The sequence below is a fragment of the Stigmatopora nigra genome, chromosome 7 (assembly GCF_051989575.1).
Source record: "Stigmatopora nigra isolate UIUO_SnigA chromosome 7, RoL_Snig_1.1, whole genome shotgun sequence".
NCBI classification, from domain to species: Eukaryota; Metazoa; Chordata; class Actinopteri; order Syngnathiformes; family Syngnathidae; genus Stigmatopora; species Stigmatopora nigra.
Window position 1 is genome coordinate 11,006,764 of NC_135514.1, and position 16,098 is coordinate 11,022,861.

The window sequence follows — 16,098 nt, forward strand, 5'->3', positions numbered from 1 at the left end:
TGTTCAATACTTCACTATTGTGAGGCTCCAACTAGGAATTGACTAAATATTCCATTCTTCAGTTGACAAACTGATCCAGTCCATGTCAGTTAAACCATTTTATTACAAAGATGCGATTACAAACTCCCACAAATTTAACTAGCAAAGGTTAAACGTCATAATCGCTTAAGATTAAGATCTATGCAAAATATTACAGCTGAATTTTCATTTTGCAATATATCAATGGCCTTATTGGTAGTTTAGTGAAAACCTCAAGTTTCAAAAGAAAAACAAATTACTTGCTAGAAAGGTCCCAAAAAAATAAAGTCAGGTAAAGCAACGCAATATACACAAAGAAAAAATAAAATAGAAATTCTTTGAAGTCACCCGCAGATGGGAAGAAGAAGAAAAAACAAAATAAAGTGAAAATGGCCTCCACACTAATCACTGAGTGGAAGGAAGGAAGGAAGTCGCAGTTACAGAGCACAACTGTCGCTCGGAGTGTATTCAAACTCTGGTGCTTCCGTCGTTCAAATCAGTCAGAAAAGATAGTAAGTAGAATACCACTTGTCATTAAAGTCGCCCCTTGACTAAAAACTAATTTTTTAAAATTATTTTTTCATTTTTTTAAATTTTTTACTGCGTCTAACTGGGGGTCAAAAAAGCCCCAGGAGGCCACGTGAAGTCAAAAGCAATTATATAATAATAAAAATCTCTTTAAAGGGAGGTGGAGGGTTCCTGCCCCATTTGTGGAGAACACTGCACTTTCAGCGATGGAGGAGGAGACGGCTCAAACTACCCGTTTTTTTTATTTTTATTTTTTTACACTCTACTGACCTTTAAACTCTTTTTTCGTTGGTTTGTTTGTTTTTAAAGGCACAGTCGCCAGCGCGTTCCCCTTTTAAGTCTCTTTGTACCTTCCCCATTGTCTCGATTGGCCACGGAACATACCGATGTTTTGATTTGGACCCGAAAAACCCCGCCCGCCCCCTTTTGCGCGATTACTCATTCCGTTTTGGTCTGCGAGAGCGCCGCCCGTCTATAGCAGGACGCACTTCCTCTTGGTTTTGGTCTCGGGGGGCTCCAAGGCGGCCAGGATGGCCTCGTCGAACACGTTCTTGAGGCCACGCTGGGCGACCAAACAAAAAGGAAGTAAGGCGTCGCGCCACCACGCGCTTCCTGGTTTCCCCCTTTCCCGTCTACTTAAGCCGGCCCGGCGGGCGTACCTGGGTGAGGGCGGAGCACTCCACGTACTTGACGGCCCGGAGGTCCCGCGACAGTTTTTCGGCGCTGTCGGGGTACAGGGGCCGCTGTTTGTTCTTGGCCAGTTTCTCGATGGTGTTGCTGTCCTCCCGGAGATCCACCTGAGTTCCCACCAACAGGAATGGGGTGCGTGGGCAGTGGTGGGAAATCTCAGGAACCCACTGTCGGAGTGGACGGAAGATAATGTGAACAAAATGGAACATGTTCTACCTCGGGCTAAGATCTGTTGCCAACATTAGTTTATCACGAGAGAAAACGTCCAATTCATTTGAAGTGAGAGGGTGGCAGGAGACAAATGTTTGTTTGTTTTGTCACTTGCGGCCAAACCTTCTATTTCAAATGGATGTGACGTCAATGAGTTAAAACCGTGTCTAACCGAGTCTAAGTAGGAATCACCGTATTTTGGGGAATAAATCGTACTATCTGAAAATGTAATGCAAGGTGTATCATTATCACACTCTTTCAGTTCTTTTATTTCCGAAAAAAAAACATGTTCTTGTCGGAAACCAATTGGAATTTAAGCCAAATCTTTGGCCAAAAATATTCATAGCTAGCTGACTATTTACAGATAAGTTTCCTATTCATGAATAAAGTAATCAAATCTAATGAATGGGGTGGAGGGTTCCATCCTAGGTTTTGAGTTTGCATGTTCTCCCCGGCCTTGTGTGGGTTTTCTGCGGGTGCTCCAGTTTCATCCCACATCCCAAAAAACAGGTATGCTAGGCTAACTAGTTGAGCACTGTAAATTTCCCCAAGGTGAGTGGAATGGTGAAGTGTTTCCTTGTGCCCTGCGATTGGCTGGCTACCGATACAGTGCGTGCTCAGGCTGGGATATGCTCCAGCACCCCCTGGGACCCTTGTGAGGATAAGTGGTTCAGAAAATAAATTAAGGAATAGTACTTACTGTGTGCATGCTTTTATACTCTTAATTTTACACTTGATTATATGAAAAGTGGCCGAATATAAAAATGTTATTGAATATTGTTATAAACTTAACATGTATATTGTGTAAAACAAACAAGGGTCAAGTTTCAGCCCAATTACGACATCACCAACCTTCTCCTTGACGTTTTCAAATGACGACGGGGAGACGACAGAGAAGCAGACAAGGAAGACGTCTGTCTGCGGGTAGCTGAGTGGACGCAGCCGGTCGTAATCCTCCTGACCTGAGCACGCAGAATAAAACAATCCCGTTTTTTGTTATTTTTTTTTTTGTTGGTCGGCGAAAATGACAAATTCCAATTTCCCTTCCAAATTCCTTACCGGCTGTGTCAAAAAGGCCGAGTGTGTAAGGCTCGCCGCCGATCATCACTGTCACTGCATAGTTGTCAAAAACCTGGTGGAAAAGAAAAATTGAATTTTGACCACTTGGTTCCTATCAAAGACAAAATAAAAATAGATTTTTACAGATGAGATGGCACTTACCGTTGGCACATATTCTGAGGGGAACTTGTTGGTCGTGTAGGAGATGAGTAAGCAGGTTTTTCCCACTGCACCATCCCCGACAACTACACATTTTATAGTCTGCATCTAAAAAAGGCAAACAAAAACATAGTAGAAAAGGATTAAAGTAACATTGGCATACCATTCATAATCCAAAAATGAATTGAGCTAATGGACTTCTTGATATTCTGGTGACAGAAAACAGCATTTTAGCTTTATTTGGGTTATTTTGGTGAAAATTTTGGGACAATCTGCAATCTGAGTTTTTATTTGGTCCAAAAATAGTTCATAAATGCATCTGATAAATTCATACAGATACAATCTCACTTATGCCATCTTATCAGTATCATGTTCTTTTGCGATGATAGTTTTGTAACAGGAAATAAATTTCCACTTTTCTATCATAAAGTTTTATTTATTAGGCATAAAGCACAATGGTTTATTTGCCGTGTCATAAAAAAGGATGGAACGGAACAATTACATTTTTCCCCCACCTGCATTCAAGTCATAAAATAATACACTGCTTTATTTCCAATGTAAACAATTAGGCATGTTTCAATGACATATTTTCACACCTGAGTCAGAGTCACCTGACGAGTACTAATCTGATACTTCCGAGTTATCTTAAATTATGACTCACAGCCATTGACGGTTATGGACATCAGATCCATTTTTACTGGGAATGTTGGTATTAATTGAACATATTTCACTGACACTGACAGCAAAACACTAAATAAATTACAATAAATTAATTAATTTTAAAAGGCCACCTAATTTTTAACCTGATTTTGATGAACAAACAATTGGGATATCACCCATAAAACATCTTAAGAAGCAATTTCAAGTTATTATTTGAGTAATAATTCCCAAATAACTGTTTCTAATAGCACAAATTGTTGTCATACCACAGATATTTGTACTATTTTCAAAAGAAACCTCGCACGAAAAGTGTCAAAATAAAGGCCAAACAGGAAGGAAGATTGGGAAATAGTTTCTGCTGTCCTCTTGCTTGTTATTACACGTCCGTCCATACATTTGCACAACATAATCCACCATATTTAAAAAAAAAAAACCCATTAAATTACAATGCATTGTTTATGTGGTTTACAGGTACAATTTCCCTTTTCACGGTCTAATAATTGAGCATTCTCCCTTGAAAGTGGAATTAATTCACACCGGAACTTTCCTGGAGGTTATTTTACTTGCTAATCGCTCTTGTGCGAGTTTCCCATTTTACAAGCGTTTTTTTCCCCCTTTTCTTGCGGTAAGAGGATTTGCCCATGGAAAGCTCGTCATACCAAACGTGTTAATACATGTACGAATATGTAAAGGAGGAAAAAAAGGCACATAATGACGATCGATGACTTCCGCACTAGCCACATACCGAAGATGTCAAACAGAAAGAAACAATTGAGCTCGCAATGCTCAACCCAACTTGATAATTACAAAATAAAAGCTTATATGTCCGCACACATAAACATGGCGTTATTCCAAAGTGTGAATATTTGCTTTTTCAAGCACTGTTGACCGCAATAGACGTCAAATTCATGGGACTCTTAATCCTTCCTCCCAAATTTAAATGAGTTTGTCAACATTAGACGTCCAATCCATTAGAACTGTAAGGGTTGGCAGCTAATTAGCACGGATTCGATCGGTCTTAGTTCTAATAGATAGGACGTCTATCGTCGTCAATGGCAGCAAGTAGGTGAAGGCCAAAATATAACGGAAAGACAACATAAAACAATTTTTTGGAAGCATAGAAAGGCTCTTTTGTAGTATCTGCGCCACATGACGATTTTTTCACCAGTATAAACAATGAAAAAGAGGCTAAATGTAGCAATTGGGGCAAGTGCATCGATGTTAGCTACAGCATTACACAGAAAGACGGTGGCTAGGAAACGGCAGGCGGTCGAATTAACTCACTTTTCTACCCGGTGAGGGTCTCAAATTGTGAAAGAGTTTTCCTAAGCACGACTACTTGATGAAATTGCAGGAATGTTGGCCTTCAAAGCGGATTTTACAAGTCTACTCACTGTTTTTTCCTTCCGACAGGTTAGGCGTTGGTTACATCCGGGTTTGAGGGTCGAAAGACTTGGGGCGCAAGCGCACAAGAGACGCGGCGCAATGTTGTGGCTTGAAGGGAGAAACAGCGCCCCTGAGTGGAAGCGGAAACAATTGACGCTGTAAAAAATAAAACTGAAAGTGCAAATGTAAAATATGCAAATATGAACTGATTTCCGCAATGGAAAGAGAGTCATGATTGTTTATTAATAGTTGTCATGGGTGAAATATTTGAATGGCCAAAGGACTTGCAAGAACTTTGTATAAATATAAGAGGTGTAGATATATTTACTTTTACGTTGAAAATCACCAACCAGATGTAGCACCGGTGTAAAAAGGCGTTCGGTAAACTAAATTACCTTCTCTTTGTCAAAAATCTGACTTCCGTTTCTCATGTTTTGTTCGGGTTTCTGGAATTTGCCATCCCGGCTTTACAACGATTTAGTCTGCCGCTCCGCTTCACCAAAAGAATTCCGAACAACAGAGTCCCCGCCATTTTAATCCGGGACTTGGGGTTCGAGTACATTGTGTTGTCGTCCGTAGAAAACAACATCTATTTACCTAGCGTGCTAGCTGGCTAACAGCAGCCAGCTGAGTTGCATCACCGATCCCCGAACATGTTTCGATACCTCAATGACGTCGACGACGATCCCTACATGCTGTGAGTACACGCAACAAAAATTGAATTAAATGCTTATTTTTTCTCCCTGTTCAAGCACATCAGGCCGTAGTGTGCTTGGAAGGAGCTTACTACTCGTCCTCTGGCCTGCTGGGTTCCATCGGACCCGTTTTGGAGCACGGTGACATCACTTTAAATCATAATTAAACTCATAAAGGAGAGTTCCATTGCAATACTTTAGTGTCTTGAAAGGTGTCCTGCAAAAACGTGGCTGATTGATGCTGATGCAATATCTTTGATTTAAAGTTGGGCTTTTGTGTTACAGGCTCGTGCGTCGTGGGTGTTAAATATTGCATATAAATCAGGACGTGCAGTGTGATGCATTCAGGGACAGAAGTACAGTGCTAAATTAATCAAAGCGAACTGACAGATTTATCCACGTCAAAAAAATAGTGTTTTTTCTTGCATTTATTTTCATTTAAGGGACTAGTAATAATGACTTCCATGCTAAAGATGGTTGCTCAAAATAATACACTGTCTAAATTGCCATTTTCTCAATTACTAGCTCTGAAAATAAGTGGTTTACACGTAGGCCTCGCAGTTCTGGGGTCGTGGGTTCGATCCCAGGTCGCGGTGTGGAGTTTGCATGTACTAGGCTTGCGTGGGGTTTCTCTGGGTACTCCGGTTTCCTCCCACGTCCCAAAAACATGCAGGTTAATCAAATATTGTCGCGGATAATCGGTCAAACTAATTGATGGCGAAAAAGTAGAATCCATGTCAAAGTAATATCTGTATTTGCTGAATATAAAATATTTTCCCATGTGGAAAAAAAACTGCATTTCCATCGGAGACAGTGACACTGTAGCTAAAGCACAAGTTTAAAAAAAAAAAAGTATTTGACCCTATTTCGCGTTTTTTCTTTTATCATGGACATGTCTGGTCTACATTAACCACGATAATGGAGGGATTACTGTACTTTTTTTTTTTTTTACTAGTAACGCTATCCATGTTGCTTTCTTTGGCCCATAGGGATCCCTTTGCTGCTCACCGCCAGCAAATGAGGAGCATGTTTGGACCATTCAGCATGGACCCTTTTGCACTCACGCCACAGATTCAAGCACCCCGTGCGCCTCGGCGACAAGTAACAGCCTCAAAATCGTCATTTTCCAAAATTCTTTCCGCTTACTTTTTTCTGCTTCTTTTTCCAGGCTGGTGCACTAACCCCGTTTGGCATGATGGGAATGGTGAGCGTCTTGAATGCTTTAGTCTTGCAAGCCAGTCAGTAAAAATAGATTTTCAAAGCCTGCATAAGAATAGTTTTTAGTTTTTTTATTATTCGCAAGCTTTTGATGCTCAATGCGTTAAAAAAATGACATTTTTTTTCACTGTTTGCAGGGTGGAGGAGGCTTCATGGACATGTTTGGCATGATGGGGGAAATGATGGAAAACATGGTGAGTCATTCAGACTGGTAAAATGAAAGATTTGGTGGGTTGGAGGTCATAATCTTACTATTGCAGGAAAGGATGTCTGGTTCGCCCAACTGCCAGACTTTTTCTTCCTCTACTGTGATTTCTTACTCTTCGATGGACGCTGGAGCTCCGACAATGTACCAGCAAACCCACCAAACAAGACACGGCCCTGGAGGGGTGAGAGAGAATACATGTAAAAAGTGCTGCAACTAAAAAAAAGGACTCCTAATTTTTGTCTTTACAGTAATACGGGGCCAATAGACTTGCTTTGAATCGTCTTTGTGGTTATGGGTTGTTAATCTTAAACGTGTAACTATGAGGCATAGATGGATAATCTGAAAAAACAAATATATTTTTTCAGATCCGTGAAACACGTCAGTCCATGCGAGACAGCGAAAGCGGCTTGGAACGTCTCGCCATCGGCCACCATATCGGCGAACGCGCACACATCATGGAGCGCTCGCGGAACCGTCGGACCGGAGACCGGGAGGAACGGCAGGACTATATAAACCTAGATGAAAGTACGTCACGGCTCCGTCGAGATTACCATGGGTCAACATGGGGGAAGTAACAACTTGTACCTTGAACCTTGTCTCCCACCAGCTGAGGCCGAGGCGTTCGACACAGAGTGGCGGACTCAAGCGGGGCGATACGCTCCCCCCAGCGCCCGGAGCCTGGACTACGGGCGAGAGCGACGAGCGGGGGCCCAGCAGTTGGCGCTCACCGCCCCGCCCAGCAGCTCCACGACCCCACCTGGCCACCGGCACGACTCACCCCGACACCACCCGCCCCAGTCTCGCCCGCGTTACGACTGGTGAGAGGTATGGGCTTATCTATTTTATGTTATGTACAGTAATCCCTCGAATATCGCGGTTAATGTACTGACGTGGCTGCGATAATTGAAAAGCCAGGAAGTAGGGTCACCCCTATTTTAAATAAATAAATACATTAAAATAAAAAAAAATCTTTAGTCCTGTGTACTATTAGAAATAGTGGCTTCTGGTTAAGAGTTTCAGAATAGATTTTCACATTTTTTTGAAATTGATTTGGATTTGAATTTACATTGTCTTCAATTCAAAAGCCTTTATTATCATTGTTTTTTTAAAACTATTTTATGAAGTTGAAAAAAATGAATAAATAAAAAACTTCCTATAAGCAAGAGCAGGTGTGGGCAAACTTTTTGGCCCGGGGGCCACATTGACTTTAAAAATTTGACAGATGAGCCGGGTCAGCACAAGATATGATACAAATAAAAAATTGCATCCGTTAACAGTACATATGAAACATAAACAGAAAAAAAGACTAGAGTATTAACATACTCATCACTCATCATTAAAGTATAAAGTACAAAGTAAAGTAAAAAGGAATGTATTTCAAAATATTAAAATGTAATTTAAAAAAAGATAGAGGGGCTGTAAAACACGTAAAACAAATGAGAAAAAAAACATTTGGACAATGTCGGCGGGCCGCATTAAAAGGCCTAGTGGGCTATATGTGGCCCGCGGGCCGTAGATTGCCCATGTCTGAGCAAGAGGCTTCTGGTTAAAAGTTTGTGTGAATTTTCACATTTTTTATGAACTTAAAAATAATAATAATAATAATTGCTAAAGAAAAAAAGTCCACGCTGTAGTGAAGGTGAAAGTTGAACCGCGAAATGGCGAGGGATTACTGTATTACTCTAAAACGGAAGTAATGATAACCTGCCCTAAAGTGACTCCTCCCCCTCTGCAGAAGCCCCGCCTGTAATCTTGAGCCAAACGGGAAGAAGCAGAAGGAAACACCGTACCGATGCTGTGAATTGAGGATCGTTCTAACTTCCTCGTCGATGTTTTAGCCGACCAGACTGTCAATACATATTCATGTGTGACACCCCCACCCCGCCCCGCCCCTTTACCCACAAAAAAACAATTTTGTCCTCCGTTCCTCGCCACACAAACAGGTGATAGTCTTAGAATGAGATTAATCTGCACACTCACACACTTGTACAAAAACATCTTCGCTTACTCCTCCGGATTTGATGTGTGTGTGTGTGTGTGTGTGTGTTTTTGCCCACTAAAAGTGCTCCAAGTATATACAGTGCATCCGCTGTACAGTTCGTTTTGTCTGTGAGGACACGCGAATGTGTCTGAATTGAATTGTATAATGTTGACTAAATTAGCTAGAGGAAAGTTAATTAAACATTGCTAGATAACAACAGGCTGTCTTTTGTGTGTTTTTAGACAAACAATTTTACATTTCCAATTTCGTTATACGCAGCTGGATATGTTGACAATTAGGCTTTTGTTGTGTCAATGATGATGACAAGCCAATTATTGTTATTATGTACACATTTGGAATATTTGCCAAACATTTAAAACATGGGATTAAGCCTGATGGAAATAAAAATGCTTCATGTGAAGCATTTTAAAGCAATCAAGACCATTTTAATCGTGACAATATGGCAGGGGGTGCTTGATGTGGGTTTATAATCCAATTGCTGTGCCTGTTTACATTTTAATCCCAAAATGAGTAAAACTGAACTGCTGTGTACCTGAGATGAACAAATTGCTAAATATATTTAAAAAAAAATCAAATTGTTGAAAGACCTGACTAGAAAAACAGGGAAAATATGCTAAACAACAGCAATATTGAAAGTAAGAATGTGAGATAGAAAACAAAGAATACATAAACAATGAGCCTATTTCTATGCCATCAACAATTTGACCAAATTTCCCACCATTGACGATGATAGCCATTTTGACTTAAGCCAAACCTCCCAATCAAAGACAACTAACGAAGATGAAACCTATAGCATTTCAATAACCTACCTCAAAAACAACTAGCAACAAGCACAAACGACCCAGGCAGTTGTTAATTTTAGAACTTCCAAATGCCCTCAAGCTGTGGCTTGGACACCACTGCTCTCATAGGTCACATGACACACAGACGAACCAATGATATCCCTTCCTCCGCTTGTCTACCAAAGGCACCTATGACTATTTTTAAAAGCACGACTGCGTCACCTGTCTACCTGCATGTTCATTACGGATCACAGACAATTTTGTGGTGGTCCATTTTTACAAATTTGACCCCCCCCCATTAGTACATATTACCCAAAAAACGGCCAAATAAACGCATAAAGTCAAGCATTGTCACGATCGGACCCCCCACTACTATTCAGCTCTACCTCCATCTTCAAGCCGCCATTCCTTTTCGTGACAACCCCCCCCCCCCCCCACCACCACTAGTGACTCATCAGCCCCTCCCCCTTTTTTCCCCACTGCGTGCATCCTACTCGCTCGCCATCCATCTGGCTTTTCGCTCATTCTACTCGCATCCTCTCGCAAGAAACAGGCAGCAGGTAAGAATTTCTGGGTTTACTCACTCGCTCGATTCATCAGCCGTCGATCTTCTTTCTCCGTGTCGCAATGCCGAATTGCCGATTGGGCCGTGACGTTTTGGTTCTCCGTGTGAGGATTCAACATTTGCTGTCCTGCGGGAATGACACACGTCTGTCAAAATTACGCATTGTAATCATTGCTTTTTGTATTATTACAGGATGTCTATTGTGAATATTGTTGCCAGGGAGATCTTGGACTCCAGGGGAAACCCAACAGTGGAAGTAGATCTCCATACTGATAAAGGTTAAGAAAATAATCCTGTATTTGCATATCCAAGGTTGAATCCGTGTATGCAGTGACTAAGGATGTACTAACTACATTATTATTAATCAGATATATCCATTGGTTAAATGACTATTGAATTGCTGAGTATGTACGAATTTCCACTCAAAATTGTCAAAAAACATCAAAATATAGATCATATTCTCTTTTTTTTTAACAAAAAAATGAAGTTGACTTACATGATTTATTTTTTAGGGCCACAGAAAATGATGTGCTGGTCCAGTTTTGTTCCCCGTGCCATTAGTTTGACACCTAGAAAAAGAATATTTACCCCCTTAGCATTTCCACTGGAATTGTGCTAGTTAGAATAGTGCTGATCATTTGGACTGGATTCAAGAGATTAAATTGAAGTGGTGTTTTTCATTCACCCCAACCTAGGTCTGTTCCGTGCTGCCGTTCCAAGCGGCGCTTCCACCGGCATCTACGAAGCATTGGAACTCAGAGATGGCGATAAAACTCGCTACAAGGGCAAAGGTAAATTGTCAAATGCAGTTTTTAATATGAAATACTTGACTTTTATGGTTGAATAGTCCACTAAACGCCAAAATTAAGCAGAGAAAATACGGAAAAATTGCTGACAAATGCCGAGTCATGCTGTCACTAGAAAGCAGTAGAAACAAGTACATTTACTCACTAGTTCAAATTGGATTGGATGTCTACTGTCGTCAATGGTGGTGAATGAGTTGATCCCTTCTCTCTTTTAGGTGTGACCAAGGCAGTGGGTCACATTAATGAGACCATCGGACCGGCCCTCATTCAGTCGGTGAGTAGGACCATGACAATGTGTTCCAGTGAGGAGGTTTCTCTTGTGAGGGTGAGACGTTTGTTTTCTTTTGTTTTTAGGAGATCAGTGTCCTGGAGCAGGAAAAACTGGACAACCTGATGATTGAAATGGATGGCACTGACAACAAATGTAGGCGCTTCATTCTAGAATTTGGGGGGGCTTATACTTGAGTGCGACTAATAAACAGCTTGTTAACTTGTGTTTTTTATGCTAGTTATCCAAAAATGTTAATGATACATTCACAAATGCCTATTTTACTATTATTACTATTATTAACATTTCATATTATGTTTTGGTGGCCTGATGGTAAGTGGTTAGCATGACTGCCTTGCAGTCCAGGGGTACAGGGTTTGATCCCAAGTACGACTTATAAAATATATACTAAATTCTTATACATAGGTATTTATACTTATTTCTTACTTATATATACTGAAGTGTGACTTCAGTGCTTGTAGTTTTCAAAAATATTTTCCAACATATTCATTTCTATGATGTAGCTTTTTTTGTATTTTTTAGATTTTGTGTTAAGACGATTAAATAGACCGAGATACTGTTTGGGAAATTTGGATTTGGACTGGTTTCAATCTGAAAATTGGGACCCAAAATGTTCATTTGTGCCTCTTCTAGCCAAGTTTGGTGCCAATGCCATTCTCGGAGTGTCATTGGCCGTGTGCAAAGCGGGAGCAGCGGAGAAAGACGTGCCGCTCTACCGTCACATCGCGGATCTGGCCGGAAACCGAGACTTGGTCCTCCCGGTTCCGGTAAGGAAAATATTCGGTTTTCTGGTTTAAAGTGATAAGAAGGAAGCTCCAATTTGTGCCCTTGACTTTCAGGCCTTCAACGTGATCAATGGGGGGTCCCATGCCGGCAACAGGCTGGCCATGCAGGAGTTCATGGTCCTGCCTGTTGGGGCGGAGTCATTTCGCGAGGCCCTGCGAGTGGGGGCGGAGCTTTATCAGACGCTGAGGGGCGTGATCAAGGAGAAGTATGGTCAAGATGCCACCAATGTGGGTGACGAGGGGGGGTTCGCGCCTAATATTCAAGAGAACAGTGAAGGTGAGCTATTTGATTTAAAAAATAAAATAAAGATATATATATATATATATATATATATATATATATATATATATATATATATATATATATATATATATATATATATATATATATATATAAAGTAGTAATATTTAAACTTTCAAATTTATTCATTTAATTTTTTTCAAATAAAAACTACAAAAATAAACATTTCTAAATTTTGTTTTCTTTTAAATATTTAGTTAATCAATGTTTAATGTAAGAAAAAAATGGCAAAAACTGCAAATATTCTCTTAATTTTTCATTGAAAACTGAACATTCGATTTAAAAAAAAACGTGATATGAATGCCTTTTATGACTTGGTTTCTTTTGTGGGGCACACCAAATCATTTGAATAAAACCCACGTGAGCCTGGGAAGACTGTGCAAAGTCCAACTAGGATTGAACCCTCAACACCAGAACTGGAGTGTTTGGACTCTAATTTGTGCACTTTTTTTCATTTATGAAATAACAATGCAATGTGACTTACTTACATGCAGCTCTGGAACTGATCAAGACCGCCATCGAGAAGGCGGGCTTCACCGACAAAGTAGTGATCGGGATGGACGTGGCCGCCTCCGAGTTCTTCATGGAGGACAAGTACGACCTGGACTTCAAGTCCCCGCCCAACGCGGCGCGGAACATCAGCGGCGAGGAACTGGCCTCCATCTACCAGGGCTTCATCAACAACTACCCAGGTCCGCGGCGTGGGTGTGCGTCTAGGGTTGGCTTTTAGCCCTCCCTGACTGACGGTGCACGTATCCATTATCCGTACTCCCGTCTCACGCTCTCATTTCCTGTGTCACAAAAAAAAAAGGAGAACAAGTGAGCCATTGGCCTCCTCAGCCCGCCGCAATTAGAGCTCTTAAAGAGCTTTTAATTACGCGTTACGGCGCTCGTTTGGCAGGCGAGGACGAGCCTCTTTGCCCTCATAATAGCGTGTGCAACTGTGTGTAACGTGATTGCACAGCGGTGTAAATGACTTCTAGAGCACTTAGCCTCAAGGCTAGCAATCTGCCGTTTTTTTTGTTGTGGAAAATTAGTCAGGTTTTTTTTTTTCTCCCTACAGTTGTTTCCATCGAAGATCCCTTTGACCAGGATGATTGGCCGGCTTGGTCTCAGTTCACGGCCTCAGTGGGGATCCAGGTAAAATATATCAAAAAAGCATTTCAGATCATTTTTCATACCAGTCAATTCATGTTTTTTCCATTTTTTGATCAATTCAAATTGTGTAGGCCGTGTAACAACTTTTTTTTTACGTTTTTTTTTTGTAAAACCGATCTGGTTTTACCCATTTTGGCTCAAATCTGGATCATCTCAATGCATACGCGTATTCCCCTTTCACCCCCCCCCCCCCCCTTTAACTATATAACTATAGCGTGTCAGCAAGCAATGTACCCAGAAATTCAAGCGGAATTTAGAATTTAGTGCATGCTGATTGGGCACCAAATCCACTTTCGAGACATTTTTTTTTTACACTTTTACGTGTGCCATATGTGAGTGAATATGTATGTTTTTTTATCGCTTAATAAGGGGAATTGCAATCATTAATAAGGGGAGCAATTGGCCGAAGATTTTTATGGACACTTTCTGGAGGGGCAGCTCAGAACTGGATTCTCATTAAGGACAAGTTAGAATTGAATTTTCTGGAAGGAGAAGTTCAAGGGCAAAGGAAAAATCAATTTTGAACGCGGGTCAAATAATCTGGAGGGACAAGTTGGAGCTTTTTTTGTAATAGAAGAATTAGAGCTCAATTTCAGGACACTTTCGAACTAAATATTCTGGAGGGATGAGTTAAGGTTCAATATTTTGGAAGGACGAGTTAATTTTGAGAAGTTGAAGGGCAAATTCGAGTTCACTTTTCTAGAAGGTTGATTTTTCTGGGAGGATCAGACTTTTATGATAGTGGACATTTGAGTTCAATTTAGCGACAGTGACAAGTCAAGACTCCATTTTTTGAATGGACAAGTTAGAATTGACGTCTTAGAATTTAAGAAGTTAATTACGATACGGATATTTTCCAGGTGGTTGGTGACGATCTGACAGTCACCAACCCGCGTCGGATACAACGCGCCGTGGAAGACAAAGCCTGTAACTGTCTTCTGCTCAAAGTCAACCAGATTGGCTCCATCACGGAGGCCATCAAAGCGTAAGTACCTGCGGGGAGGCGGACTTTGCGTTTCCATCCAGATATGGCATCTAGGCTTCCTTCTCCAGGTGTAAGCTAGCCCAGGAGAACGGCTGGGGCGTGATGGTTAGCCACCGCTCGGGTGAGACCGAGGACACCTTCATCGCCGACCTGGTGGTGGGTCTCTGTACTGGACAGGTGAGGAAACACACCAGACCTGCCAAAAAAAAAAATTGAGATCTTAGTGAGCGTATATTCTTGATCCTCTGTCAAGAATGTGTATGACTTTCATTGGAACTCCAATTAAGTGTATATTGAAATCTCCTTTTAGATCAAAACTGGGGCCCCGTGTCGTTCAGAACGTTTGGCTAAATACAATCAGCTAATGAGGTGAGTAACCACACCCAGAGGAAAGCCACCAGTGGTCATTTTGATCTCTGTTTTGTCTTTTTTCCAGGATTGAGGAGGAATTGGGCGATCAGGCTCGCTTTGCCGGACACAACTTTCGCAATCCCAGCGCCCTCTGAGGAGTTGGCCACCCGCCGTTGTGCTAAATCCATAGCGAAGGCTCGCTTTATTGAACCCAGGCTTTGTTGTGTGACAGTATGTGGCTGAGTTAACCGACGACTTCCCCGCGCTGACCGCCGATCCCCGTCTTCTATTTGGATGACTTTCCTCGCCTAGTGTGCTTTTTGTGGTCCTGCTCGACTTTCCTACTGTGAACATTAAAAGGCTTGAAACAAAGTTGTGTCAAAGTAAATGTGACGAATAAAAAGATGGGTTTGTGCTGACTCAGTAATTATAGTATGGCTGTTTTGTTTTTGAAATTTAACAACTTTGCATTCATTTGTGTGAAAATACTTCTTTTTTATGCTAGTATTCTCAACATACAGTTTTAAAATGACTTTAAAAAATATATATAATTCCATGCTTTAGGTCATAATCCATCTTGAAATTAGTTTTAGTTGAGTTTACAGTAGTTTAAGGTTTTTTCTGTCATTTGTCAAAGGTGGGCAATTTAAGTAAAAAAAAAAACTCTTTTGCTGTCAAAATTGTTGCAAAAATATATTGTGGCTGGGTTTATTTATAAAAAGCTGCACTAAAATATTGTCATAGATAAAATATTTAGATTGTTTTTAAAAAAATATTATCGTTTTGTTGCATAGAATAACTTGCAGTTATAATATCGCGAGATAATCGTTATCGTTCCCCTTCTATCGTATCGTATAACCAGCTCCTTAGGACCTAGCAAGTGTACCTAAAATTTAGACCGACGTTCCATCGTAATCACCTGCAGTGTCACGATGCAACCACCAGGAGGAGCCGTGAGAGCTGTATGCAGCTGCGTAACGATTACGACTGTAAAGAAAAAAAAAGGATGGGAGGAGTGGACTTGTGAAAACGCGCAGGCGCAGTCAACACAGTCTCCGGCCGGGTTGCTATGGCAACCACACAATAGGAGACGGGACAGGGGGCTGCGTAAAGGAGAGAGAGAGAGAGAGAGAGAGAGAGAGAGACAGAGAGCGAGAGGGAGGAGAAAGAGGAGGTCTGCAGAGCCGCTTGGCTGGACACAAGCTTCTCTTAGACAGACAGCTGCAGGACAGACGACCACTGA

The 16,098-nt window shown here is 41.2% G+C and overlaps 3 protein-coding genes and 1 long non-coding RNA gene across 8 annotated transcripts; 2 read left to right on the forward strand and 2 right to left on the reverse strand.

Annotated features, from left to right (window-relative positions):
• Positions 1-251: 251 nt before the first annotated feature.
• On the reverse strand, positions 252-6,668 carry cdc42l (cell division cycle 42, like). Of its 4 annotated transcripts, none has more exons than XM_077720082.1 (7): positions 6,552-6,668; positions 4,719-4,840; positions 2,668-2,772; positions 2,506-2,578; positions 2,299-2,408; positions 1,206-1,403; positions 252-1,108 (listed from the first exon to the last, which is right to left on the reverse strand). In XM_077720082.1, exons 3-7 carry the CDS (start codon positions 2,770-2,772, stop codon positions 1,019-1,021), a joined length of 576 nt encoding a protein of 191 aa, XP_077576208.1. In that variant the 5' UTR covers positions 4,719-4,840; positions 6,552-6,668; the 3' UTR covers positions 252-1,018. The 4 variants fall into 4 exon arrangements, with proteins under 4 accessions (XP_077576208.1, XP_077576209.1, XP_077576206.1 ...); XM_077720083.1 differs by lacking the exon at positions 6,552-6,668 and adding an exon at positions 5,106-5,539 and having other exon boundaries at positions 4,609-4,840; XM_077720080.1 differs by lacking the exon at positions 6,552-6,668 and adding an exon at positions 5,308-5,537.
• On the forward strand, positions 4,950-9,029 carry mlf2 (myeloid leukemia factor 2). 2 transcript variants are annotated; one of them, XM_077720077.1, is made up of 8 exons: positions 4,950-5,407; positions 6,395-6,506; positions 6,574-6,609; positions 6,761-6,817; positions 6,884-7,012; positions 7,197-7,356; positions 7,439-7,656; positions 8,547-9,029. In XM_077720077.1, the coding sequence occupies exons 1-7, from the start codon at positions 5,364-5,366 to the stop codon at positions 7,651-7,653; spliced, it is 753 nt and encodes a 250-aa protein (XP_077576203.1). In that variant the 5' UTR covers positions 4,950-5,363; the 3' UTR covers positions 7,654-7,656; positions 8,547-9,029. The 2 variants fall into 2 exon arrangements, with proteins under 2 accessions (XP_077576203.1, XP_077576202.1); XM_077720076.1 differs by having other exon boundaries at positions 4,952-5,407; positions 8,567-9,029.
• A 997-nt stretch (positions 9,030-10,026) lies between these two features.
• LOC144198883 (gamma-enolase) lies at positions 10,027-15,282 on the forward strand. The gene is made up of 13 exons (XM_077720088.1): positions 10,027-10,175; positions 10,373-10,458; positions 10,876-10,971; positions 11,202-11,260; positions 11,341-11,410; positions 11,909-12,042; positions 12,115-12,337; positions 12,856-13,053; positions 13,425-13,501; positions 14,380-14,504; positions 14,573-14,681; positions 14,815-14,873; positions 14,941-15,282. Exons 2-13 carry the CDS (start codon positions 10,374-10,376, stop codon positions 15,008-15,010), a joined length of 1,305 nt encoding a protein of 434 aa, XP_077576214.1. The 5' UTR covers positions 10,027-10,175; position 10,373; the 3' UTR covers positions 15,011-15,282.
• Positions 12,696-15,844, reverse strand: LOC144198886 (uncharacterized). Its single transcript, XR_013326796.1, has 3 exons — positions 15,775-15,844; positions 14,513-14,700; positions 12,696-13,152 (listed from the first exon to the last, which is right to left on the reverse strand). It is a non-coding gene; the product is annotated as an uncharacterized LOC144198886 (long non-coding RNA).
• Positions 15,845-16,098: the final 254 nt, after the last annotated feature.

What these genes read in the sequence shown, in the direction of transcription:
- LOC144198883 (XM_077720088.1), top strand. Translation starts at nt 10,374, where the DNA reads ATGTCTATTGTGAATATTGTTGCCAGGGAGATCTTGGACTCCAGGGGA. An exon ending in CGGCCTCAGTGGGGATCCAG is followed by an intron (nt 13,502 to 14,379) that starts GTAAAATATATC and finishes GATATTTTCCAG; the next exon opens with GTGGTTGGTGACGATCTGAC. An exon ending in ATCACGGAGGCCATCAAAGC is followed by an intron (nt 14,505 to 14,572) that starts GTAAGTACCTGC and finishes TTCCTTCTCCAG; the next exon opens with GTGTAAGCTAGCCCAGGAGA.
- mlf2 (XM_077720077.1), top strand. Translation starts at nt 5,364, where the DNA reads ATGTTTCGATACCTCAATGACGTCGACGACGATCCCTACATGCT. An exon ending in GGGAAATGATGGAAAACATG is followed by an intron (nt 6,818 to 6,883) that starts GTGAGTCATTCA and finishes TTACTATTGCAG; the next exon opens with GAAAGGATGTCTGGTTCGCC. An exon ending in CAAGACACGGCCCTGGAGGG is followed by an intron (nt 7,013 to 7,196) that starts GTGAGAGAGAAT and finishes ATATTTTTTCAG; the next exon opens with ATCCGTGAAACACGTCAGTC.
- cdc42l (XM_077720082.1), bottom strand. Translation starts at nt 2,772, where the DNA reads ATGCAGACTATAAAATGTGTAGTTGTCGGGGATGGTGCAGTGGGAAAA. An exon ending in CCTCAGAATATGTGCCAACG is followed by an intron (nt 2,579 to 2,667) that starts GTAAGTGCCATC and finishes CTTTTCCACCAG; the next exon opens with GTTTTTGACAACTATGCAGT. An exon ending in CGGCCTTTTTGACACAGCCG is followed by an intron (nt 2,409 to 2,505) that starts GTAAGGAATTTG and finishes CTGCGTGCTCAG; the next exon opens with GTCAGGAGGATTACGACCGG.